A 20,821-nucleotide genomic window follows, 5' to 3' on the forward strand; every position below is an offset into this window, starting at 1 on the left:
GAGCAGTCAGACATATTTAGAGTACTAACACCCTTAATAGTAAGGGAAGTTTCGCAGCGAGTTCCCCACCAGAAGCTGGGGAAGCCAACAATAGCCAAAACCCAGCGTGGAGCATGATTTGATGGTCTAAAAGTTCAGGTGTTTGTCTGAAGCTCTATAGGTTTGAAAATGAGCCTGTTGCTGAAAGGTTCCTTGTCTGTCTTTTTGAACTGTTTATTAACAGACCTTGAAATATTTCTGGTCGAGTGAAATGCAAACTTGTTCTTTCCAAGTTATTCAATATTCCAAAGCGTACAAAGATAGAAGGGGTTTAATTTTCTTACTTGTTTTTTTTTTACTCTAAATAAAGGCCTTTTCAAAACTAGTGAAGGGTGTGAGGTTGGTTTTAGGAGTCCAAAGCAGCAGATTACTGGACCTGGGAGCCAGGAAGCGCTCTCCTACACCTGTGTGTCAGTGCACCAGGTTCCACCACACACCTCTTACTGCATGCTTCCGTTTCTGTTTCTTCTGGTGATGTTTGTCTGCACTGCTTCTTCAAATGCCATGCCCCTTGCAGTGGGCATTCTCTTTCACTGTGTGCAGGTAAGGTGCCTACTAGATTTCCCCCCTTTTTTAAAGCATAGTAATATTTTTTTCCCTCAAATTTTACATTTTACAGTGCAGGATTATAAATAAGGAGCCCAGTTAATGAGCTGGAGTTTAGATTCCTTTGCTATACATCTAATGTTTTGGTTTAAGTTACTGGGATTCACCAGAAGCAGTGAGTGCTTTAGCTAATAGATAGTTCCAACTTCTACCTCCCTCTACTTCAGTCATTCCACTAAGAAAGAATTCTTTGTACTTAGCCAAGAGCATACAGTGAGGAAACAGTAAGGCCAAACTATTTGCTCTGTGCCAATAGTATATCAAATGTGTAAGAAGCAGCATACCAGGTTTTACTGTAATTTTATGGAGCAGATTTCCTGCTGTTTTGAACTCCCCTTATTAAAATGCTCTTCTCTAGCCTACAGGAACTTATTTTGGCCAGCAGTTTGTTTTGAAATAGCAAACCTTAGCCTAAATTAATACAGTGATGCATATATTTCCTGATAGACATGCTTCCAAAAATAATAATTTGCCTAGTCAATTATAGATTATAGAAAGTTCTTCATAAAGTAAAACCAATAAAGCTGTAGTCTGCTTGCTCCCTTTTAACACCAACTCTGACACAGAGGTCTTTGGTTTCTTCTGCCCTATCTTTGCTTATATAAATACAACTAGGAGGAAGAAATATGATTTGCCTCCTTTGCACTAGAGAGTTCTGTGGAAATAAGTTTTTCTACTCGTAGCTCAATGTTACTTTACATGCAGTGCTACAGAATATGATGTTTCAGGCCCACGTGTTTCAGCCAGTATTGAACAAGCAGAGTATTGAACAAGTCTTGGCACTGTCAGGTTCTTGGCAGTGTTAGGTTCATGGTTGGACTCAAGGATCTTAAGGGTCTTTTCCAACCTAAATGATTCTGTGCTTCTAAGCAGCAACTTGTGGCATTTGGATATTCAGGTACTGCTGAATAAAATGAGGTGTTTGTGGGGAGGAAGCTGTAACTGGAAAGAATCAAGCACAGAATCCCAGGTTGGAAGGGACTTCAAGGATCATCTGGTCCACCCTTTCTAGGCAAAGCATGACCCAGACTAGATGTCCCAGCTCCATGTCCAGCTAAATCCTAACAGTGTCCAACATTGGGGAATGCCTGAGGAGATTATTCCAATGGCTGATTGTTCTCACTGGGAAAAATTTCCCTCTTGTGTCCAGTTGGAATCTCCCCAGGAGTAACTTGTGCCCATCACCCCTTGTCTTTTCCATGTGACTCCTTGTAAAAAGGGAGTCTCCATCTGCTTTGTAGCCACCCTTTAAATACTGGAACATGGGTGTAAGGTCTGCCTGTGCCGCCTTTTGTCAAGGCAGACAAGCTCTCAGCCTTTCCTCCTATGGCTTCCCAGTCGTTGGATCATTTTTGGGACCCTTCTCTGGACTCTTTCCACCCTGTCCACATCTTTTTTGTATGGCGGGACCCAAAACTGAACACAGTGTTTCAGCTGTGGCCTGACAAGTGATGAGTAGAGTGAGAACAAGAGCTGAGTGGGAATGACAGTAAGGAAGAAGTCCTGGTTCAAAGCAGGTGCTGCTTTTGCAGCTTTAGTATGTGCTTGTGTAGTGAAGGAAATAGAAAGGTGATTAAAAATATGGTCAACTGTTTGAGATGTTAAAGCAGAGAGTTTAAGTTATCTAAGTAACAAACCCCAGGACACACACCTTTAATAGGGAGATAGGTGTCTTAAAGAGAAATGTGTTTGTCATCTTATTCCCTGTTCCTGATACAAGTCGCATTTTAACATCAGGAGGGGTGTAGCTGGAAGTGCCTTGTAGTATGATGCCAGAAGTTTCTAATGATGCTGGTGTGCCATTGCCTCTCTGTAGAGGGAAAGAAAAGAGAGTTTGTTTGCTTATAGGGTCTCTAAGAAATTATAACTGCATCCCATGGTTTAGATATGTCCAGTAACATGAAGGATTTTAGCATCCAGGTTGTGCCTCAGAATCATGGATTTATAGTATAATACCATGACACTTAAATCACATACTGTGGTTGGCTCCCATCATGGCAGTGAAGTATCATCAGAGTTCTCTAAGAGGCTGAGCAGATGCTGTTTGAAGTAGCTGCCAATTCAGTCGTACCACGTAGCTGAAATCTCAGTTTGAATGAAAAGATTCCTCTTCTGAACAAGATAAGCCTGATTTAAGTGAGATTTTAGCATGCAAAAAAAAAATACCGTATGGTATAGTCCTTCTGGGAGAGAGCCTTTCAGTAGGTTACGTAGAACATCCAGGTTGTGCCTCAGAATCATGGATTTATAGTATAATACCATGACACTTAAATCACATACTGTGGTTGGCTCCCATCATGGCAGTGAAGTATCATCAGAGTTCTTTAAGAGGCTGAGCAGATGCTGTTTGAAGTAGCTGCCAATTCAGTCGTACCACGTAGCTGAAATCTCAGTTTGAATGAAAAGATTCCTCTGAACAAGGGATTCCTCTTCTGAACAAGATAAGCCTGATTTAAGTGAGATTTTAGCATGCAAAAAAAAAATACCGTATGGTATAGTCCTTCTGGGAGAGAGCCTTTCAGTAGGTTACGTAGAACAGACTGAAATGTAGCAGGAGCCAAATGTCAAAGTGCAACGAAGAGGAGAGGAGAAATAATAAATACATTCCCCTGATTTCAGAGAATCCCAGACTGGTTTGGGTTGGAAAGGGCCTTAAAGTTCCTCCAGCTCCAACCCCTGCCACGGGCAGGGACACCTTCCACTAGAGCAGGTTGCTCCAAGCCCCTGTGTCCAACCTGGCCTTGAACACTGCCAGGGATGGGGCAGCCACAGCTTCTCTGGGCACCCTGGAGTAATTTCAGTATTACAACACTTTAAAACATTCCTAATGAAGGAGATGTTGGCATATGAAAGGAGCTGAGTTCATGGGTGAGTGATGTGGGCTGAGCAAAGCTGTGAGCAAGGATGGAAAGACAAATACAATTTTACTGGACCACTTCTCTTTGCAAAGCACAGTGTGTGCTCTGTTTCGTGTTTCCTGTGCTCAAAGTGAAGGCCTGCCCTGTGCTCAGCTCTGAAAGGGTTCCTTGTGTAGGACTTGGGTTTCCTGGTTCCATTTGAATTAGTTGGTAGGGGAAAAGGTGTTCTTTGCTTGAAGTTCTTTTTTGTGTTCTTTCTATCAAGTCACTCCAAAAAGGCAATGCTGGAAAGTAGAAGTAAGTTTTTAAGATAAAGATTTGTACCTTGAGTGCTTATGATCATGTCTGCTGGCTCAGTTACATCAAACTGTACAGCTCATGTCTTCTGAAAAGAAATCCTAACAGTGCTAGCATAAACTACATCATTATACATTCAAATTATTAAGTGATTAGAGGAATATAAAGGCTCTGTACTGCTGTAGCTCTGCTGTGCAGTTACAGGACTGGGAGATATTCAAGCCTAAGATTTGCTGCAGTGATTTTACAAACCTTGAGCAAGTCATTAGTTTCCAGGTTCACAAAGGGAGTTCCTTGCTTCTTAACTCATCCGGCTCTTCCACTGATTAATAATATAGCTAAAAATACCCTTACTGCTAATAAATGACAGTATTTCAGACTCCCTCACAGTTGAATAGTCTGGTGGTGTTATCTTTCTATATTTTAGACTGACTAAAATGCTTCTTGTCAAGCATAAGACCACCAGAATGAACTGTGGTGACAGTCTAAACATACCTCCTCCATACAGTGCTCAGGAAGTTACTGCTTTGATTTCATCAGTCTGTGTTGTCCATTAAAGAGTTCTTACCTCCCACACTCCTCCTTTGTGATCCATTCATTTGATTTGAGCAGACACTTTTGCTCTACCAGCAATAACACTGTGATATGACTAAAGAAGTGTTCCATGCAGTAGTAGGTTTGGGGGTTTGTTGGTTTATGTCTAAACATACAACACACAGTGCTCCTTTCATTTCAAAAGCTTGAAAACAAATAGGTTCATTTCTTATACAGATTTTTTTCAGGGTTTTCCTCAAACCAGTTTAGGAATGTGAGGTTAAAACAGAATGGGACATTACCAGTTTCAGCCTTTCAGGATTGGTTGTCTACTCACACAATCCCAACTGGTTGCTCCAGTAGTAAGTGCCCTCTGGCCTGGCCGCTTCCTTTCCTACACAGTCTGTTGCATAGCAAGTGATCTTTGTTTGTTTTACACAATAATTTTAGTGAATACTTAGTATTAAGAAAAGGAAATAAATAAATAAATAAAGTCCAGTCCAGTTTTCAGCAACATTTCTGAGCTTTATGGGCCTTTAGGTAGATGCCAGTGATATCCTGGCTGGAAGCTGGTGTGGAATGGTGGAAATCCTTCTAAGTAGTATTCATTTCAAGCAGGTAATCTCTAAGCTCCTGAAAAAGTTTTGTAACTTCTTGGGTTTTTTGACTTAAAATCATCTCTTTACCTAAAGAAATGTTCTTTTGTATCTAGGCTTGAAGATTTGGACATTTAAGACAAAGCAGTCTTCCACTGACTGTGGCACAAGAAGTGAACAGACTTTAGCCAATAAATCACAACTGCAAAGTTTGAAATGCAGAAGATGAGTTGGACTGAGTATCACAGGGCATGTACATGAATTAAAACCACTTTTGTCATCTCCATGTGCCCTTCATATGAAATAGGTTAGTCAGATTTCAGTCAGCTTCTGCTACCCATGTGTCAGTGTAAGAATGAAGAGTGTTTCAAGCTTAAATTAGCTTTGTAGCCTGAGCAGACAGGTCAAGAGTTGAAACATCTCTTCCCTTTTAGACAGCTTGCATTGCTTCCAGTGACTCTATACCTGTTCTTCTGTTTCAGCGGAGTATTGGATTCCTTTATTCTCCTTTCAGTACCTTTTCAGTAGTCTCTTAAAATAGCTGTGGTATTTTTGTCTTTTCTTTCATACTCTGAAGCTTTTGATGAAAGTTACCTCAGGTTTGTGTTAGAATGATAGCGCTGAAAATTGCTGTGTGATGTTAGGAAGGTAAGTCCCTAGGGTTGGATTAATGTAGTTTACGAGGAAATACTGATACTCCAGCTACTCAATAGTTTTGCCCTCTTCTTGCACCTCTTTTAGTTCTGAATCTGTTTAACGTGCTGTCATTTTCAGTGACATTGACATTTCCCCAAATAGTGGATGATTTCTGTCTGTTTAATCACCCCAGCACTTTTTCCAGTGGTAGTTTTTGTTGCTTAGGATACAGTGATAAATCTCACCCACTTGTTTCAACTTTGGATTTAAATTGCCATCTTAGCAAAGAACGGGTTGTACACAGTAGTGCGTTCCCTGTGAGATTTGTGTGCGTCACATTCAGCACGCAGCCTCCAGACCGGACAGTGATTGAACACACTTAATAAACCTTCCAAAAGATCCACGTTATCCCTCAAAACCTGCACAACTGTGTCAAAGGATGGTGCTTTGTGTAAGCGTGGCTGCTTTGATGGTTCTTATGCTTCCAGCATCTATGACAAATGTGAAGTTACTCAAAGGTAATTCTCCTTTTCCACCTTTCCTCCACTCCTCCCACCACTGATGAGTGTGCTGTGCCTGGGGGCTTCCCTACTAGAACCTGGACTCCCAGTCTGTATAATTGAGGGTGGCTGGACCCGAGTTGTGAAGGACTCTCAGCTACAAGATGCAGGTTTTCAGTTGATTGGCTTTTTAAAGCATCTCTCACGTTTCCTGAGACAGAGGAGAGAGGGAAAAAGAGGAAGGAGGAGAGGAGCAAACAGATACCAAGGGAATTAAAAGGAGCAGCTCTCCTCAGGTTCTTAGTGTCGTCCTGCCTCCTCCTTTCTCACCTTGTGAAATCACCTGGGGCTTCTTTGTACTTCCTCCAGCTCAAACATCTCTCTGATAAGTGCTTTGCTAATTAAGTGTAGTAGGGTGGCTAGGAAAGGGGACAGTGAGGCCACTATCATGGGGCAGTCACCCAGAGGTCTTTGGAGAGCTACAACAGCAATAGGCATGACAGGTCTGCTCTGGGGATAAAACTCCAGTGGCAGATTTCAGATCATAAAATGTATCAGTGTTGTATTTCAGTGGGACAGAGCAAATATGGTTTTCCTTGTTCTGTGTAACCCTGCTATGTGAAATGCTTGTTCTATTTCAGGTTAAGGGTCCAGAGAGTCAGTACATCCATGTTGAAGTCTGGTGACTGCCACCTAAATCAGAACTTCGCTATAGCACGATCTGGCAGAACTGAGTTGGGAAGCTTGCAAAAGCAGATTACACTTCTGGGATAGACAGTATTCTTTGCACTGTCAATGGGTGGTGGATATAGCTGGTAAAAGCTGACTTTTTAATAGATAAGAATTTAAGTTTAACTTTGCTGTAGAAAGGAATTTGAAGGAAAACACCAAACGTGCTTTAGTTTCAGCAACATTCGTATATCCATTTGCTTATACAGAATTGTAATGTAAACCTTTACCTTTATGTTCATTCATTGTAGATGTTCTCTCCAGTCTCTTTTCTTTTATTTCCAAATAATTTGTTTCTGTTTTTCTCTTTCCTTTTCTTGCCTCTGTGTAAAGGAGTCAATCACTGTCAGCATAAAGTAAAGAAAGCTAGACGCTTTCTCCCTTTCGTCTTCTGTTCCCATGAGTCGCCGCCTAAGGGTACTGCACTGCTCTTTGTATAGGCTGCCTTATTAACCCAAAAGCTGAATATACTAACTTAGTTACTGTTTTTAAACTACTTTAGCCTCAGGTAAACAGAGTTCCAAGAATAATTTCATTACCTTTCTGCTACCCCTTTCCTCCTATTGAATTGGATTTTCATGCAGCGTGACAAGTTTGCTGGTCCCCATTTTTATGGGGGGGGGCTTGTTTTTAAGCATCATGTGCTACAACAACAAACATATTAATAATTTCACTTGTAAAGCTGTGCAGCCCCATCTAACATGGATTTTTTGTTAATAGGATTTGACTTCATTCTTGGACCCCTGATACAGCATGCTTATGAATGAAATAGAATAGCAACCATAAGCATCAGCTGAGATCACTTTGAATTAAATACTGGCTATGGTGATGCTTTTGGCTGCATACTGGTTCACCACTTGCTCTGGACCAGTTTGGCTTTGTTAGGGGGAAGAAGAATTGGAGTAATAAGTGCATTACTTTTACAACATTAATGTGCATTTTTCTTTTACTTATAAGTAATGTCTGAAGTGCATCAGCTTGTGCTGTGGGTATTGATGGGCCGCTACAGTACATGCGGGTTATGGTGCTCGTTTAAACCTCTTCCCAGTAGAGTTGCTCCATTTGCCACTGGTGTAAATTTCAGCTTTTTATAATTGCAATATGCTCTGTATTATTATTATTAATACTTAGTTGGCTCCATTAGGAACTCATGTCTTCGTGATAGCACAAGAGTGTGTTTCCTTTGAAAGGGTCAACACCAACTCTACTTACCCAAAGCCATAAGTGTACATGCAAAGTCATATTGATCTGACTCATCTGGCTGTAGATCCATTTTGTAGTGAAGTATTGAATAAACCCAGATCTTGATGTTTCTTAACAATGTATTAAAATAACTAGTTCCACTCCCAAATTTAAGTTTTGTGCAATTTTATGTTTGAAAGTCATTAACTCTGTTGCATCATATAAGCTTCTTAGAACGTATCTTTGTCCCTTGGGTTTTAGGTGAGAAGTCTTAAATTCTGCTACTTTTCTGGTTTCTCTTGAGTCAGGTATATAAGATAACTACAATCTGAATACTTTTGGATTACTCATGAATTTAATAGTATATTTTCCCCTCCCCCTTCTCTGTCCCCTCTCTCTCCCCCTCTGTTTTTCTCTCTCCTTGCATGCCACCTGGATCTGCAGATGAAATTAGTGGGGACGGTAATATGTTTTCTAGTCTGTGTGTTACTAACATGCAATATGCAACTCTTATATCCATATACCACTTAATGCACATTTCAGCAATGACTTTTATACAGCTTTTCATATTAAAAAGCAGTCTGCTTTGGGCATTAGCCAATAAATATTGTACTTTACAGGCTGTGCAACTAACGCTTTCTGCTCCACTGGAATGGAAAAAGGAGAAACTTATTTCAGACACCCAGGGCTGGGGTATTGCATGTGTTTGCAATGAGACTTCTGGCATGTTGCAGAGAAGGTTTAGAGGTTTGCAGGAGTATCCATTCAGTTTGATTTTATCATGGTTAGTTTTTGGTCACTGGGTGAGATTAATGGCTGTAAGATGTGAGAAATGAATCTACTAAGAGATACTTTAAAGACATGGTAGCATCCAAGTGCTGTGTTCTCCATTACTACTCCTTGCATAAAAAGAAGCTGCACAACATAGATTAATGTAGATGGAATAAAATTAATCACTTTCAGCTGCTCAAACTGCTAATTTTAAAGACATTATAAAGTTTTTCTTCAGGATTTTGAACCTTATTAAAAAATGTTTAACTTTTCCAGAGTTTCTAGGTCTTTATTTCTAGAAAATAAGGGGTGGGCTTTAAAGTTATTTTTAGCTATTTTTCTAAAGGATTCCATGTGATGTTGGGAAAAAACCCAAACTGCTACTACTGGTAGTGTGTGTATCTTTAGTCTTAGAAGTAGGAGGTAGTAAAAGGGTATGCAAAGGAAGGTGCAAAAAAAGTATGTATGCAAAGGAAGGTGATAAGAAAAACCAGAACTTCTTGTGGCCTTTCTCTCAGTAAAATGTAAAGGGGGTCTATAACTTTTCATCTCCTTTCTCTCCCTCACATTTAAAGCAAAGATAATGAATAAGCCATTCACCTGTTCCACCAACACTTTGTCCAGAAGCCACCTATTTGGTTTTCCCTCTAGAAGAATCTGGGCTTGACCAACAGGTGAAAAGGTTCAGTGCTGGTTTTACAATGTGCAATAAGGCAGCACATATGAGCCCTATTCATAAGTTTTTCTAGACTTACCAAGGGCCTTGAAGATAGACTATCACTTGGAATCACTGCTTTGTTGTTCTTAGCTCTGGAGACTGCTGTAACACCTTCTTTGTTAAAGCAGCCTGGGGAGCCTTGCCTAGCTGAGTTTTGCTTTTAAGCTCCACTTAGGTTATGGAATATCTTAGCAGACTTGGTAATAGTCTCGTAGTATATGGCTCTAATCATGGAGTGAAGTCCAGAAGTGAGGGAGGTCACTTACCTGTGTTGCAGAACACTTTGAGCACATCACTGTTAATGCCTTGATTGACTTTTCCTCTACTTCCCAAGAACAATGCCACACGTATATAGGAATTATTTTGTGAATTCTTGCTGTATGTTCCTCTTCAGAGTGTTAAATGTGTAACAAGAAGTATTTAGTTAATTGCATACATTTAATTAAGGCTACTGAAGACCCTTTTAGTTTCAGGGTGGTTTGGGGCCGTGTATCAAAACCATGTGAAGTGCTCTGTGGTGTTCTGATAATGGATTTATTATGGCTTAATTCATTTAAAATAGAGAGAAGAGCAAGCCAAGCCATTTATCACATTTTGTAAGCACTGGTTCATAAGCTACAGTGATAAATGTTTTGGGTTTTTGAAAGACCAGCGTGGCACCAGTTCTAGTTTCCAGACTTTAAATTCTTCTCAAATACGTTTATGATACTCAGTCCAGTTTTTTTACATAGATGAAGGACTTTCTGGTACCTTAAATACCAGCTTGTAGCACTCATTGATATATACCACGCTTAGAAGTTAAAAACATCTTACCACCCATCACACTGGTGTCACACTGATGGTTTCTTTCAAACAGATGCTTAATTTTTAGATCAAACTGGGGCTTATTTTCTACAAAAACATCTGTTTATAATGCAGGGAGGAAAAACATACAAGGAAGAGATTGGAGGAGTATGCTCCTGTTTAGAATTGTGCACTGTCTTTATAATTAATTGAATTTTCATTAGGTGACTGTTTTGCTGTGTCCTAAACAGAAAATGCCCAACAAAATGGCACAGAATTTCCTGCTTCTGTTTTTACAAGATGTAGTAAATCCCTACAGGAGTTGGAAAGAAAAATAGCTTTCGATTTATTTAAGTAGTAGGAAGTCAGGGTCATAAAATGACATTTACTCACTGAAGTGTGTTGAACTTCAGAGGTTAGAGGCAACCTGTAGTTTCCTAATTGTGGAATATTCACTTTGTCAGAAAATTAAGCCTCTTGCTTATGTACATGTGTAATTTATGAGCATTGCTCTGGTTTCAGAGCTGGCTTGAGTTGCTTGACCTGAGGGCTGCTGCAAAAAGGATCATCCCATCCTTCTTTCCACTCTCACGGTGGCTTTGTCCCATTCACCGTTTGGAAACCACACCTCCAGAAATGACACCAGGGAGACGTAGGGATATACGTATGCTCCAGGGCAGATGGGGAAAAGGGGGAGTAAATCATGCCTTTGAGAGGTGGCCCAATATCTGGTCACCTGAAACCAGCCACAGAAAACTGCATGCTGGATTGGAAATGAATCCATTTTGAGAACCTCTCTTTGCATTTAAAGCTTGTGACTAGAATTTATCAGCCTTGATGTGAAAAATTATCTCACTGTTGTGGTTTTGTAACCTCCAGAGGAACTTATGTGGCCATTAGGAAGCGACCTATACGCACTGCAAGTTCTTTAGAGCGAGAGAAGGACTTTCTGGTGTGACTTGACACCATCTGAAACCATTTTGAGAACAGATTAAGTTTTAAACAGAGAAAGAAATACACTGTTGTTTTTCTGCCAATTTGGAGAACTGGTTGTTTTCAAACACTGTCCAGGAGATGTTGATTCTTGGTGACAGAACTGGTAATGAATTTCCACTGAACAACAATTGAGGCTAAAGCAAGAAAAGTGGGTGTAAGGCGAGAGTGTCATTTAAAAGATCTTCATGTTCTAAAAGACTCTATGGGAAATAACTCACCTTGCCACACTGCCAGTAGGTAGATGCTGCCCTGGAACATCTTTCCTCTCTGTTCTGCCTGTCTGACATAATAAACCTAGCAAACTCTGAGTCACACTTTACTGAATGAAGGTAAAGCAAATTAATCCATTAATAACGTTTGTCCTTCCTGCAATGGAATCTGCTTTTATAAAGATTTGAAGTCAAAGTTCAGATGATTTCCAGTTGCTAACTTGAACTGTTTTGAATACAAATCCCTCTTCCTTTTATTCCTTGCTGAATGCATCGATGTGACGTTGTATAATTGGCACCGAGGTCATTATCATACCATAAATTATGCATGAGCCAGTTTTATTCATGCTATTGTAAATGCGTCCCAGCAATGCTAAATTGGGGGTTGTGACATATTGGCCTTGGTAAATGAGAGATGTTGTTCTGGAGATGTTTTCATCTGCTTTTCCCGAAACTCTTCAATTCCTCCCTTTACAGAGACAGATGACTATGCAGAGATTATAGATGAAGAAGATACTTACACAATGCCATCAAGTAAGTATGGTGCTTCCCTGGGAACTTCCCTGTCCAAAAGCTTCTTTGGTTTAGCAGGGACTGAATCTTCTATTTCAGCCTTAAGTAAATATGTGTGTAAAGAGAATACTCCTCGTGATATATAAATAAGACAGTTTGATGCCAGTGATTTTCAAGTTCAGGTTTTGAAGCAAATAAAACCAAATTCTGTTGTGCTGCTGTTGGTAACTTCACAGTGAAATTCCTTTTATGTCTCAAAATGTAGATTTTTTGATTGTGATGATGAACACCACTTAAAAAAAGAAGAGATGAGATTTCTGTGATGGGAGCAAACAGTTTGGAAAGCTTCTGTGTGTTGCTGTCTAAGCATATCTCCCGCTTGCTCTGTGACAGACTTGCTGCTCTTGAGTTCCATGGTAGAGGAAAGTCAGCTGTACCACGTGTTAAAGATGAAAGACTTTAGGAAGAAAAATAACAATTCAGACTTCTTCTGAATTTAATCAATTGAAAAGTCTTCATCTTTAAAGTCAAAAAAATGAGGCTTTAGCCACCACAAGGACTTGGTCTTGTGGTGTATTGGAATTACATCAACTTGAACTGTCACGGCTAACTCATTTAGTGTAGTACTCGGCTTTCAACGCTGTGTCTGTGAAATTGCAGCTATGTTTTGGCAGCCAGGGATTGCTCTAGAAGTAGGCAATCCCTTGATACACAGACCCTCAGAACCCTTGGGTTTGGTTAGTTAAGAGGGGAGGATGGTGCTTAATCTGGTACCATGTTCTGCTGAAGAACCAGTAATGTGTGTGGGGACTTGCCATGTGGCAGGAATGTTTCATGATCACTTCAGTGTTTGCAGCATAGTTTCCACTGCTGTGGAAAATATTTGAAAAGCAAGAATATATGTTTTGAAAAACATATATATATATATAGGAACATAAATATTTGAAAAGCAAGGATATGTGTTTTCCAGAAATAAACACTGTGTTTTGAATGTCTTGCAGTAAGTCACTACATGATTCTACTAAAATAGTTGCAGGATCAAAAAGTACTGTTATAAATGATATCCTTTATTTTTTGTTAACATTTTAACTGTGTGGGGGCTTGGGGTTTTTTTCCTAATCTTTTCATTTGAATCCTCATGGAAGTAATTACTTGTGGGCCCAGCCCTGGATGATGCTGGACACTTAAGTACGCCTTCAATTCAAAATTGAATGGGCTGTTGAAGTGAAATTCCTTAAGTGCTTTGCTGGATTGAAGTGGGCTCAAGTGTTCAGCTCTCAAAGGGCTGAGTCAGTTAAAGATCACAAGAACAGACCTGTGACTTCTGCTAATGTAAACTTAAAACTGTATCAGTATATTTCTTCATTTAAAACTATAATGTTAAGAAATGTTTGTCCTTGTCTTAAGAAGCTCTATCTAAGTAAGCATTTGATTTTTCTCTTAATTGCACTGCAGAAAGCTATGGAATAGATGAAGGTAACAGGAGACCCTTTACCCATCCCTGTATGCTTGCAGTTTGGAATGATGTGGAATTTTTAAGTTTACTCTTCACTTTCATTTAATAAACATGATTTATTTGTAGTTAAACCAGTTAGCTTTGGGATTTTAAAGAGGAAAATGCAGTACTTTAAAAAAGAAATGAAAAGGGCATTCATTGCTTTGTTATCCAGCTCTAGATGACGTTATTTCTGTAGTGTTAATGGAGTCAGAACCATCAGTCATGAAGTCCTAAGCTGGTTGGTTGTGGTATTTTTCCCTGACTACTATAAGGAGAGGTGAAAACATATCCTGTATGTGCTTTTCTGCCAGTCCTGAACTAGTTTTCCGTGTCTGCTAGAAATGAAATTGCAACTGAAGTAATTCAATTGCAATTGATTAAATGTTTTGCTGAAGTACTGGGCCATTTTTATTAGTAATGTTCTCAGTCTCTTAAACCACAAAGTTAACAAAATTGCTGAAATCTGCCAAACACATCAATTTTACTTCAATTACACACTGATAGCGGTGTAATGCACTCAAAATTCTGCTCTTTCATTTGATCTTCATTTGCCATGCTAGTTTTCTCTGTTTTTTCTTGCAGTTACCTCTTTAAAAATTCTCTGGGCTCATTTGATGGTTCCAAGAGCTAAAATACCACATAGTGGAGTTCTCTTAAACATCTCAAGCCGTGCGTGCTAGGGCTGTATTTAATATCATTGCTGTTGCCCTAGGCTGTCCTCTTTGTCTTTTACTAGCTATAATTAAGAAGGGTTCAATTACCTCTATTGCATTGAAATAAATAATGCATAGCAGTTCATTTAGCAAATTAGATTTCACAATTCCTGCCTCATTGCTTTGGTTCAAACATTTGTTTAAGAGGTTTCCACTGTGTATACAGCATTCGTATAGGTTGGTGTGCAGCAACTGTTAATGTTAGTAGTTCATACGTGAGACATTGGAGTGACTGGCTTTGAGTTTTGTATCTTGTGGGTTATTTCTTTGCCCTTCATCAGAAATGTAATATTTGAAGTGCATTATATTCTTATAGCCAGAGATTATGAAATTCAAAGGGAGAGAATTGAGCTGGGGCGCTGCATTGGCGAAGGACAGTTTGGAGATGTACACCAAGGAGTTTACATGAGTCCGGTAAGCCTTCCTCCTGAAATAAAGATAAACCACTCTAAAGCCTTTCTAGTTAAAAAACTACACAACAAATAAATGTATTCCTTAGATGCCTTGGTCTGAGTCTTCCAAAACAAATAAAAACTGGTTCTGTCATTTGTTTTTCATCATTTTTTTACTTTTTTTGTGATTTAACGATCAGCACGTAGAGAATATTTCCCATGTTTCAGGTAAGTAGAAAACTAGCTCAAGAGTAGTTCCTCTGCTCCTATAGGGAAAAGAATCAAAAGAGCCAAGTAAATTACTCGGGACCTGACCAAAACCATTGGCAGAGTCACCATTGGAAGACACTCATTTTAACCCAAACTCACAATTTGAGTGAGTCTGAGCACTGTCCCTTTGGCCGTACTCCCCTGTTGAGAGTTCAGTGATTTAGAGCCCTTTCCAAAGGTTAATATTATAATTCTGGGCATTGAGCCTGACGTGGGTTTAGGTTCAGCATTTGGTGCAGAACCATAGAATCCCTGGTTGGAAGGGACCTCAAGGATCCAGCCTTTCTAGGCAAAGCATGACCTAGACGACATGTCCCAGCATCCTGTCCAGCTGAATCTTCAAAGTGTCCGGTGCTGGGGAATCGCCACTTCCCAGGGGGGATTATTCCAATGGGTCATTGTTCTCCTTGTGAAAAAATTCCCTCTAGTGTCCAGTCGGAATCTCCCCAGGACTAACTTGTGCCCATCACCCCTTGTCTTTTCCATGCAAAAAAGGAGTCTCCATCTTCTTTGTAGCCACCCTTTAAATACTGGAACATGGGGATAAAGTCTCCCTTGAGCCTTCTTTTCTCAAGGCTGAACAGTCTCAGCTCTCTCAGCCTGTCCTCACACAGCTTCCCAGTCCTTGGATCATCCTCGTGGCTCCTCTCCAGCCTGTCCACATCTGTTTTGTACAGCAGGGAACAAAAGTGTCCAGCCGTGGCCTGACAAGTGCTGAGTGGGATAATGACATCTTGATCTCTGCTGGTGATGCCCTTACCGATTTAACCCAGCGTCCTATTGGGATGAAATACAGAGGAATTTTACTCTGTTAATGCTGGCAGAGCAGTAGCACACCACAGAGAGACAGTAACATTAAATGAACGTGTCTGTTTCTCCAGTGACCATCTCACTATATCGCTCACAAAGAAGCTTGTGTGTTAATAAAGTTACTACTTTGTCCTGAAAGAAAAGACACTTGAACCCTAATCCAGCAAAACCCCAACACACAAGGAGTCACCTCAGTGAAACCAGTGAGGTTGGTGGGACTTGGTAATTTAGGCTGGTGCATGTGAGTTTTTCTAGATAATGAATGTTTAAATGGATAAAAAAAAAAGTTCGTGGAAAAAAGCAGGAGAAAGCTGGAAAATTATTTCATGTCAGCTATTTCCAAGCTTACAATAAATCAATTCTGCAAGTGTAAAATGAAGATCTGTTTTTCATTTGAAGAAATGGTCTCAGTTTTGGACAGATGCTAATTCTAGTTGTAACTAATCTAACTAAATCTAGTTCTAACTTCAGAAACAGTACTTCCCTGAAGCAGCTGCTTAGCATCCTGGGCTCGGTGGGTTAAATAAATGACTCTTTAATGCAATATTTATATAAATAAGGAAGCTTTCAAACTGTAATTTCTTAACTGAAGATATTCTCATTAATAATAATTTTCTCTAAAGCCATTTTGCTAAAATTCTCAAGGACTTGGCTCTTGGTGAGCTGTATGTTGTGGGTTGTGGTTCAGATGTTTCTCAATCATGTCTTTCAGGAGAATCCAGCTATGGCCGTTGCAATCAAAACATGTAAAAACTGCACCTCAGACAGCGTTAGAGAAAAATTCTTACAAGAAGCCTGTGAGTATTAAAGTACTTCTGCTGGGGTAGCTTCTGGAACTGGCCCTTGCAAAGACCACAGCTATCTCTCTGCCAGAACCTTCTGATACTCCCGTAAATCTTTTATTACTACATAGCATGACCTTTTCCTCTCCTGCAGTATGTGCAGGACAGCCTTGCTTTGCCCATATATCCAGCTCTATGTGGGTTCTTTGATTTTCTGATTTGAACAGTGATGTTTAACTCCTGTAAGGCTTCAGAACCAGATTAGAGATCTGATCTTCCATTTTCTTCTTCCTGAATTCACACAGCGCCTTTTCCAGCATGTTGCTTCTGAAGGTTAGGTGGTTGTCTTTGCTTAACAAAGTTCCTAAACACGTTATGTTTAAGAGTTTGAAAGTGTTTTGAAAATTCAGAATTAAAAATTGTGATAGAAGAAACCCATTTTGTGAATAATTGCCCACAAATACTGCATTCCCCAAATGGTACATGTCATACAGGGGGGGAGGCTTTTTGTGGCCATGCATACTAACAGAAAACTTACTGTAAGAGTGTTGTAGTTACTGTTTTGTCTGCTGTTTGGTTTTGTAAGCAAATTAAGATACAGGTCTTAATTTTTGCCTATTATCCTCTGCTGTTGTGTTTCTATAGACCCCATAAAGCTATTGTATTATATCCATAATTTGGTTATGGCCAGATATTAGAGTACACTTTTATTTGCTATTCCTTTGTTCCAGGATGTTTTCCTAATTGTTCAGAAAATCTGTGTTCCTACCTAATGGCTTCTTATTTTTGGATGTCAGGTTTTTCTTTAAATTACTATAATTTTTCCCATTACATTTCCAGCTGTTGGAAAAGTAAATACCATTACTTATAGTAATAACTCAGCAGTCAAAGGTAGGCTGCTGTCTCTTCACAATGTAGAAAATAATTGCTCATTGAACACTCCTTATTATGCTTTGAGCTTGACAGATTAGGAAATGGCAACGTAGTAGACAGATAAATAATGCTTTTCAATTCTGATTAAACAGTTTTGCCATTTCTTCTTTCTGCTTTTAATTCTAATTCCCATCTGTTACCTTCCTCTTGTTTGTGTTCGTACTGCAACCTCTCAAAGAGATACTGCCTCCTCGGTTTGAAGAGTACTCTTCAAAAGGCACAAATCCCATACCTGGAGAGGCACAGCTGGTTATTTCACTGAATTAAGCCATTTAGTTCCTAATCTTTTAATGTGAGGCATATTAAAATATTTTAGGGCTCTAGTTGTTTGCTTGTGGTGGAGTTTGTAATGCTGAAAAGATTTGGTATTGATTCTCGCAAGGAAGAATACCTCAGAATAAAAAGTAGATGAAAGAAAGTGTTTTTACATGCATTGCCTGTCTTTTCATTCCTCTCTGCTTTTGTATAGCAGTGTATGACTGTTCATGCATTTGTATATGCTAAAATACAATCCAGCTGGGTTGAGGAGATCTTCACTGATCTTCCACTGGCTTTTGTAGTAAACTGCTCCTTTCTACATGTAGTTCATTCGTCTTTCCTCTAGAAACTCATGGCAAAAAAGATGATTAGTACCTTTGTGAATCTGTGAGTTTGTTAAGCTAACATTGATTGAATTCATTTCTGGGAAGTACTTTGCAGCAATGGAGTACTTTGTGTTTAAAACTGGTAAGACAATATATTTAAAACTGTTTGTGTTATTTGTCTTTCCATTGCTTTGATAGTTAAAACTGTGTTTCTGCTTCATTTTTACATCAGTGAAACAACATTTCCATGTTTTATTATAAAGTGCATTGAATATAGCACAAGAGAATCCGAAAACTGAATAATCGGAGTTCATTTGGAATATACACTTTACTTACTGAGATTTTGATACTAATATTGGGTTCAGATAAACTAGTTTAGCAATGGATACTTTTCCGAGGTGTCAGAAGTAGCTTCCCTCTCTGAAACTGTTTACTTCAAAGGAGAGGAGGGGAATTGAATGATTTAGGAATCTAGCTTCCATTCTGTGTAGTATTTCAGCAGTTGTTATTGCCTGTTTGACATGTCACATTGTTTATTCCTTTATATTAATGCATTAAGCTGTGCTGTTGATAGGGATGTTTGTTTTATTGTGTTTTTTTTCTCTAATATTCATAACCCATCAATGTTTTAAAGAACATGTTAAATTTGCCCATGTAAGTTTCTTTGCAGTTATAAAATTTTTATGGCATTAGGTCTTACAAACAGCACTGCCCAAGGATTTTTCTTGGGATCTGTGGGGTCACCAGATGTGTTTGGTTATCCAGCTGCTGTGTGCTAGTATATAGAAGTAGAGTTCAAAGCTCATCGGAATAAGAATCCAGAAACACCTGATGGTTTTAGGATGTGGTAATTAAAAGCCAAAAGATTTTCTATTCTTGCCTAATTGTAGGTGAACTGAAGCAGACTTTCCAATTACGTATTTCTGTTGGTACTATGAGCTGTAAAAGTAACAGAGGTACTACTTCAAGGTTAAATTAAGGATGTTTACGAAGGACATGAGGAAGAAATTCTTTACATGAGGGTAGTAAAACACTGGCAGAGGTTGCCCAGAGAGGTGGTGGATGCTCCATCTCTGGAGACATTCCAGGCCAGGCTGGATGTGGATCTGATCCAATCTAGTTGCAGATGTCCCTGCTCATTTTAGGGGGGTTGGACTAGATGAGCTTTGAAGGTCTCTTTCAACACAAATCATTCTGTGATGCTGTTGTATGATTCAGTAGACAGGCACAGGTTAATGGATCATGCACTGGATTAACCGGTTGTTATAACTTCCATTACGTTCATCCCAGGGTAGAAGAGCCGGAGCCTGACTTCACTTGCACCTTCCACAGCAGTTTCCTTTTTGTGAGTGGAGAACAGTACTGCTAAAGCAAGCAGTGTTTCCTGTTGCCCACAGAACATTAAATGACCAGACATTACTGCTTGCAGCAGTCGTTTTGCGGAACTGTGATTGTATTTTCTGGTGACAGACTAGATGCTTCTTAATCTTTCTTAAGAAAAGAAAAAGGTTTTATGTAACTCACCAACTTGTTTCCTTTCCCTTTAGTAACAATGCGTCAGTTCGATCATCCTCACATTGTGAAGCTCATTGGAGTTATTACAGAAAACCCAGTTTGGATAATCATGGAGCTCTGTACTCTTGGAGAGGTATGAAAAGTCCTTGTGCAACTTTCATTTGCTTTAAGCTCACTGATGCTTTTACCAAAGACTGAGAGAGTCACTTCACGGCACTAACACGGAGGCGCCCTCCTCAAACATGATATCATACTTGTTTGTAGAATTACAGGCTCAGAAACAGGAGTGGCAGCATTTGACCCAACTCCTCCACTGAGGGAACTGTATCAGCTCATACCATAGGGATTTAGTCATGGTTTTCAGAGAATTCAGTTGCTGTTCCAGAGTGAGAGCATGACCTGTGTCAAGATGATGATAATGCAGTATTGTTTAAACAGCATTTTCAAACATACCTTCTAGGAGTGAAATTGTGCTGCATCCTTTATTCTTCCTGAGTAATACTGCTTTTTCCCTTGGAACACTGAATTTCTTGTGGGGTTTTATTCTGTCTCTGCAGCAGAAGCCTGGGGCAAGATAGTGGTAGGACAAGGGGCAGTGGGTTTAAACTGAAACAGAGGAAGCTCAGGTTAGATATAAGAAAGAAGTTCTTCACTGTGAGGGTGCTGAGGCGCTGGCACAGGGTGCCCAAGGAAGTGGTAAATGCTCCATCCCTGGCAGTGTTCAAGGCCAGGTTAGACAGAGCCGTGAGTGATCAATTCTAGCGTGAGATGTCCCTGCCCGTGGCACGGGGGTTGGAACTAGATGATCTTAGAGTCCTTTCCAACCCAAACCATTCTGTGGTTCTATGATTGTTGTGTCTTTTGAATGAATGGCTTAAAAAAAGCTGGATCTCAGTTCTGATATTCGTTTTGTTTCTGAAAACACGAGCTGACGTGACATTTCATACTGCAGTGGACATCAGTCATTGGAGTTACCAAACTGCAGTACATTGCCCAAGAAAACCCCAACCTGGGCAGAAAAACCTGTAGTGGAGAAGTCACTTTCTGTCAAGAAATCAGATTTCCTTTCCAGTGCTAAAATCACTTTTTAAAGCCTTGTTTTAATTTACAGACTCTAATGCCACCTTCCATTAGGTCCTAACTGTCTTATACTGGCAATATAGCTTATAAATACTCTTCACTGATATTGGCTACTCTGAGCTAAATCCAGTTGTTTTAGCAGATGTACATCAAAATTAATGCTTCCAAAAGAATATTGATCTAATCAGTGTTCAGACTGGCCATGTACTGGTTTGGTCTGAAATCATTTCAGCCAGAAACATGCACAGTTCCCAAGGAAAGAGCGCATAAAAGCTCA

At 39.6% G+C, this 20,821-nt stretch overlaps 1 protein-coding gene across 1 annotated transcript in view; it reads left to right on the forward strand.

Annotated features, from left to right (window-relative positions):
* PTK2 (protein tyrosine kinase 2) overlaps positions 1–20,821 on the forward strand; it is an 82,416-nt gene that overhangs the window by 24,803 nt on the left and 36,792 nt on the right. The window contains exons 11-17 of the mRNA XM_010017626.1: positions 7,129–7,212; positions 8,422–8,439; positions 11,932–11,988; positions 13,423–13,443; positions 14,495–14,592; positions 16,363–16,447; positions 19,497–19,597. Coding sequence (XP_010015928.1) covers positions 7,129–7,212; positions 8,422–8,439; positions 11,932–11,988; positions 13,423–13,443; positions 14,495–14,592; positions 16,363–16,447; positions 19,497–19,597 — 464 coding nt within the window. The remainder of the gene's footprint in view (positions 1–7,128; positions 7,213–8,421; positions 8,440–11,931; positions 11,989–13,422; positions 13,444–14,494; positions 14,593–16,362; positions 16,448–19,496; positions 19,598–20,821) is intronic.

This window comes from Nestor notabilis, unplaced genomic scaffold, assembly GCF_000696875.1.
Source record: "Nestor notabilis isolate BGI_N333 unplaced genomic scaffold, ASM69687v1 scaffold2367, whole genome shotgun sequence".
Taxonomy (NCBI): Eukaryota; Metazoa; Chordata; class Aves; order Psittaciformes; family Psittacidae; genus Nestor; species Nestor notabilis.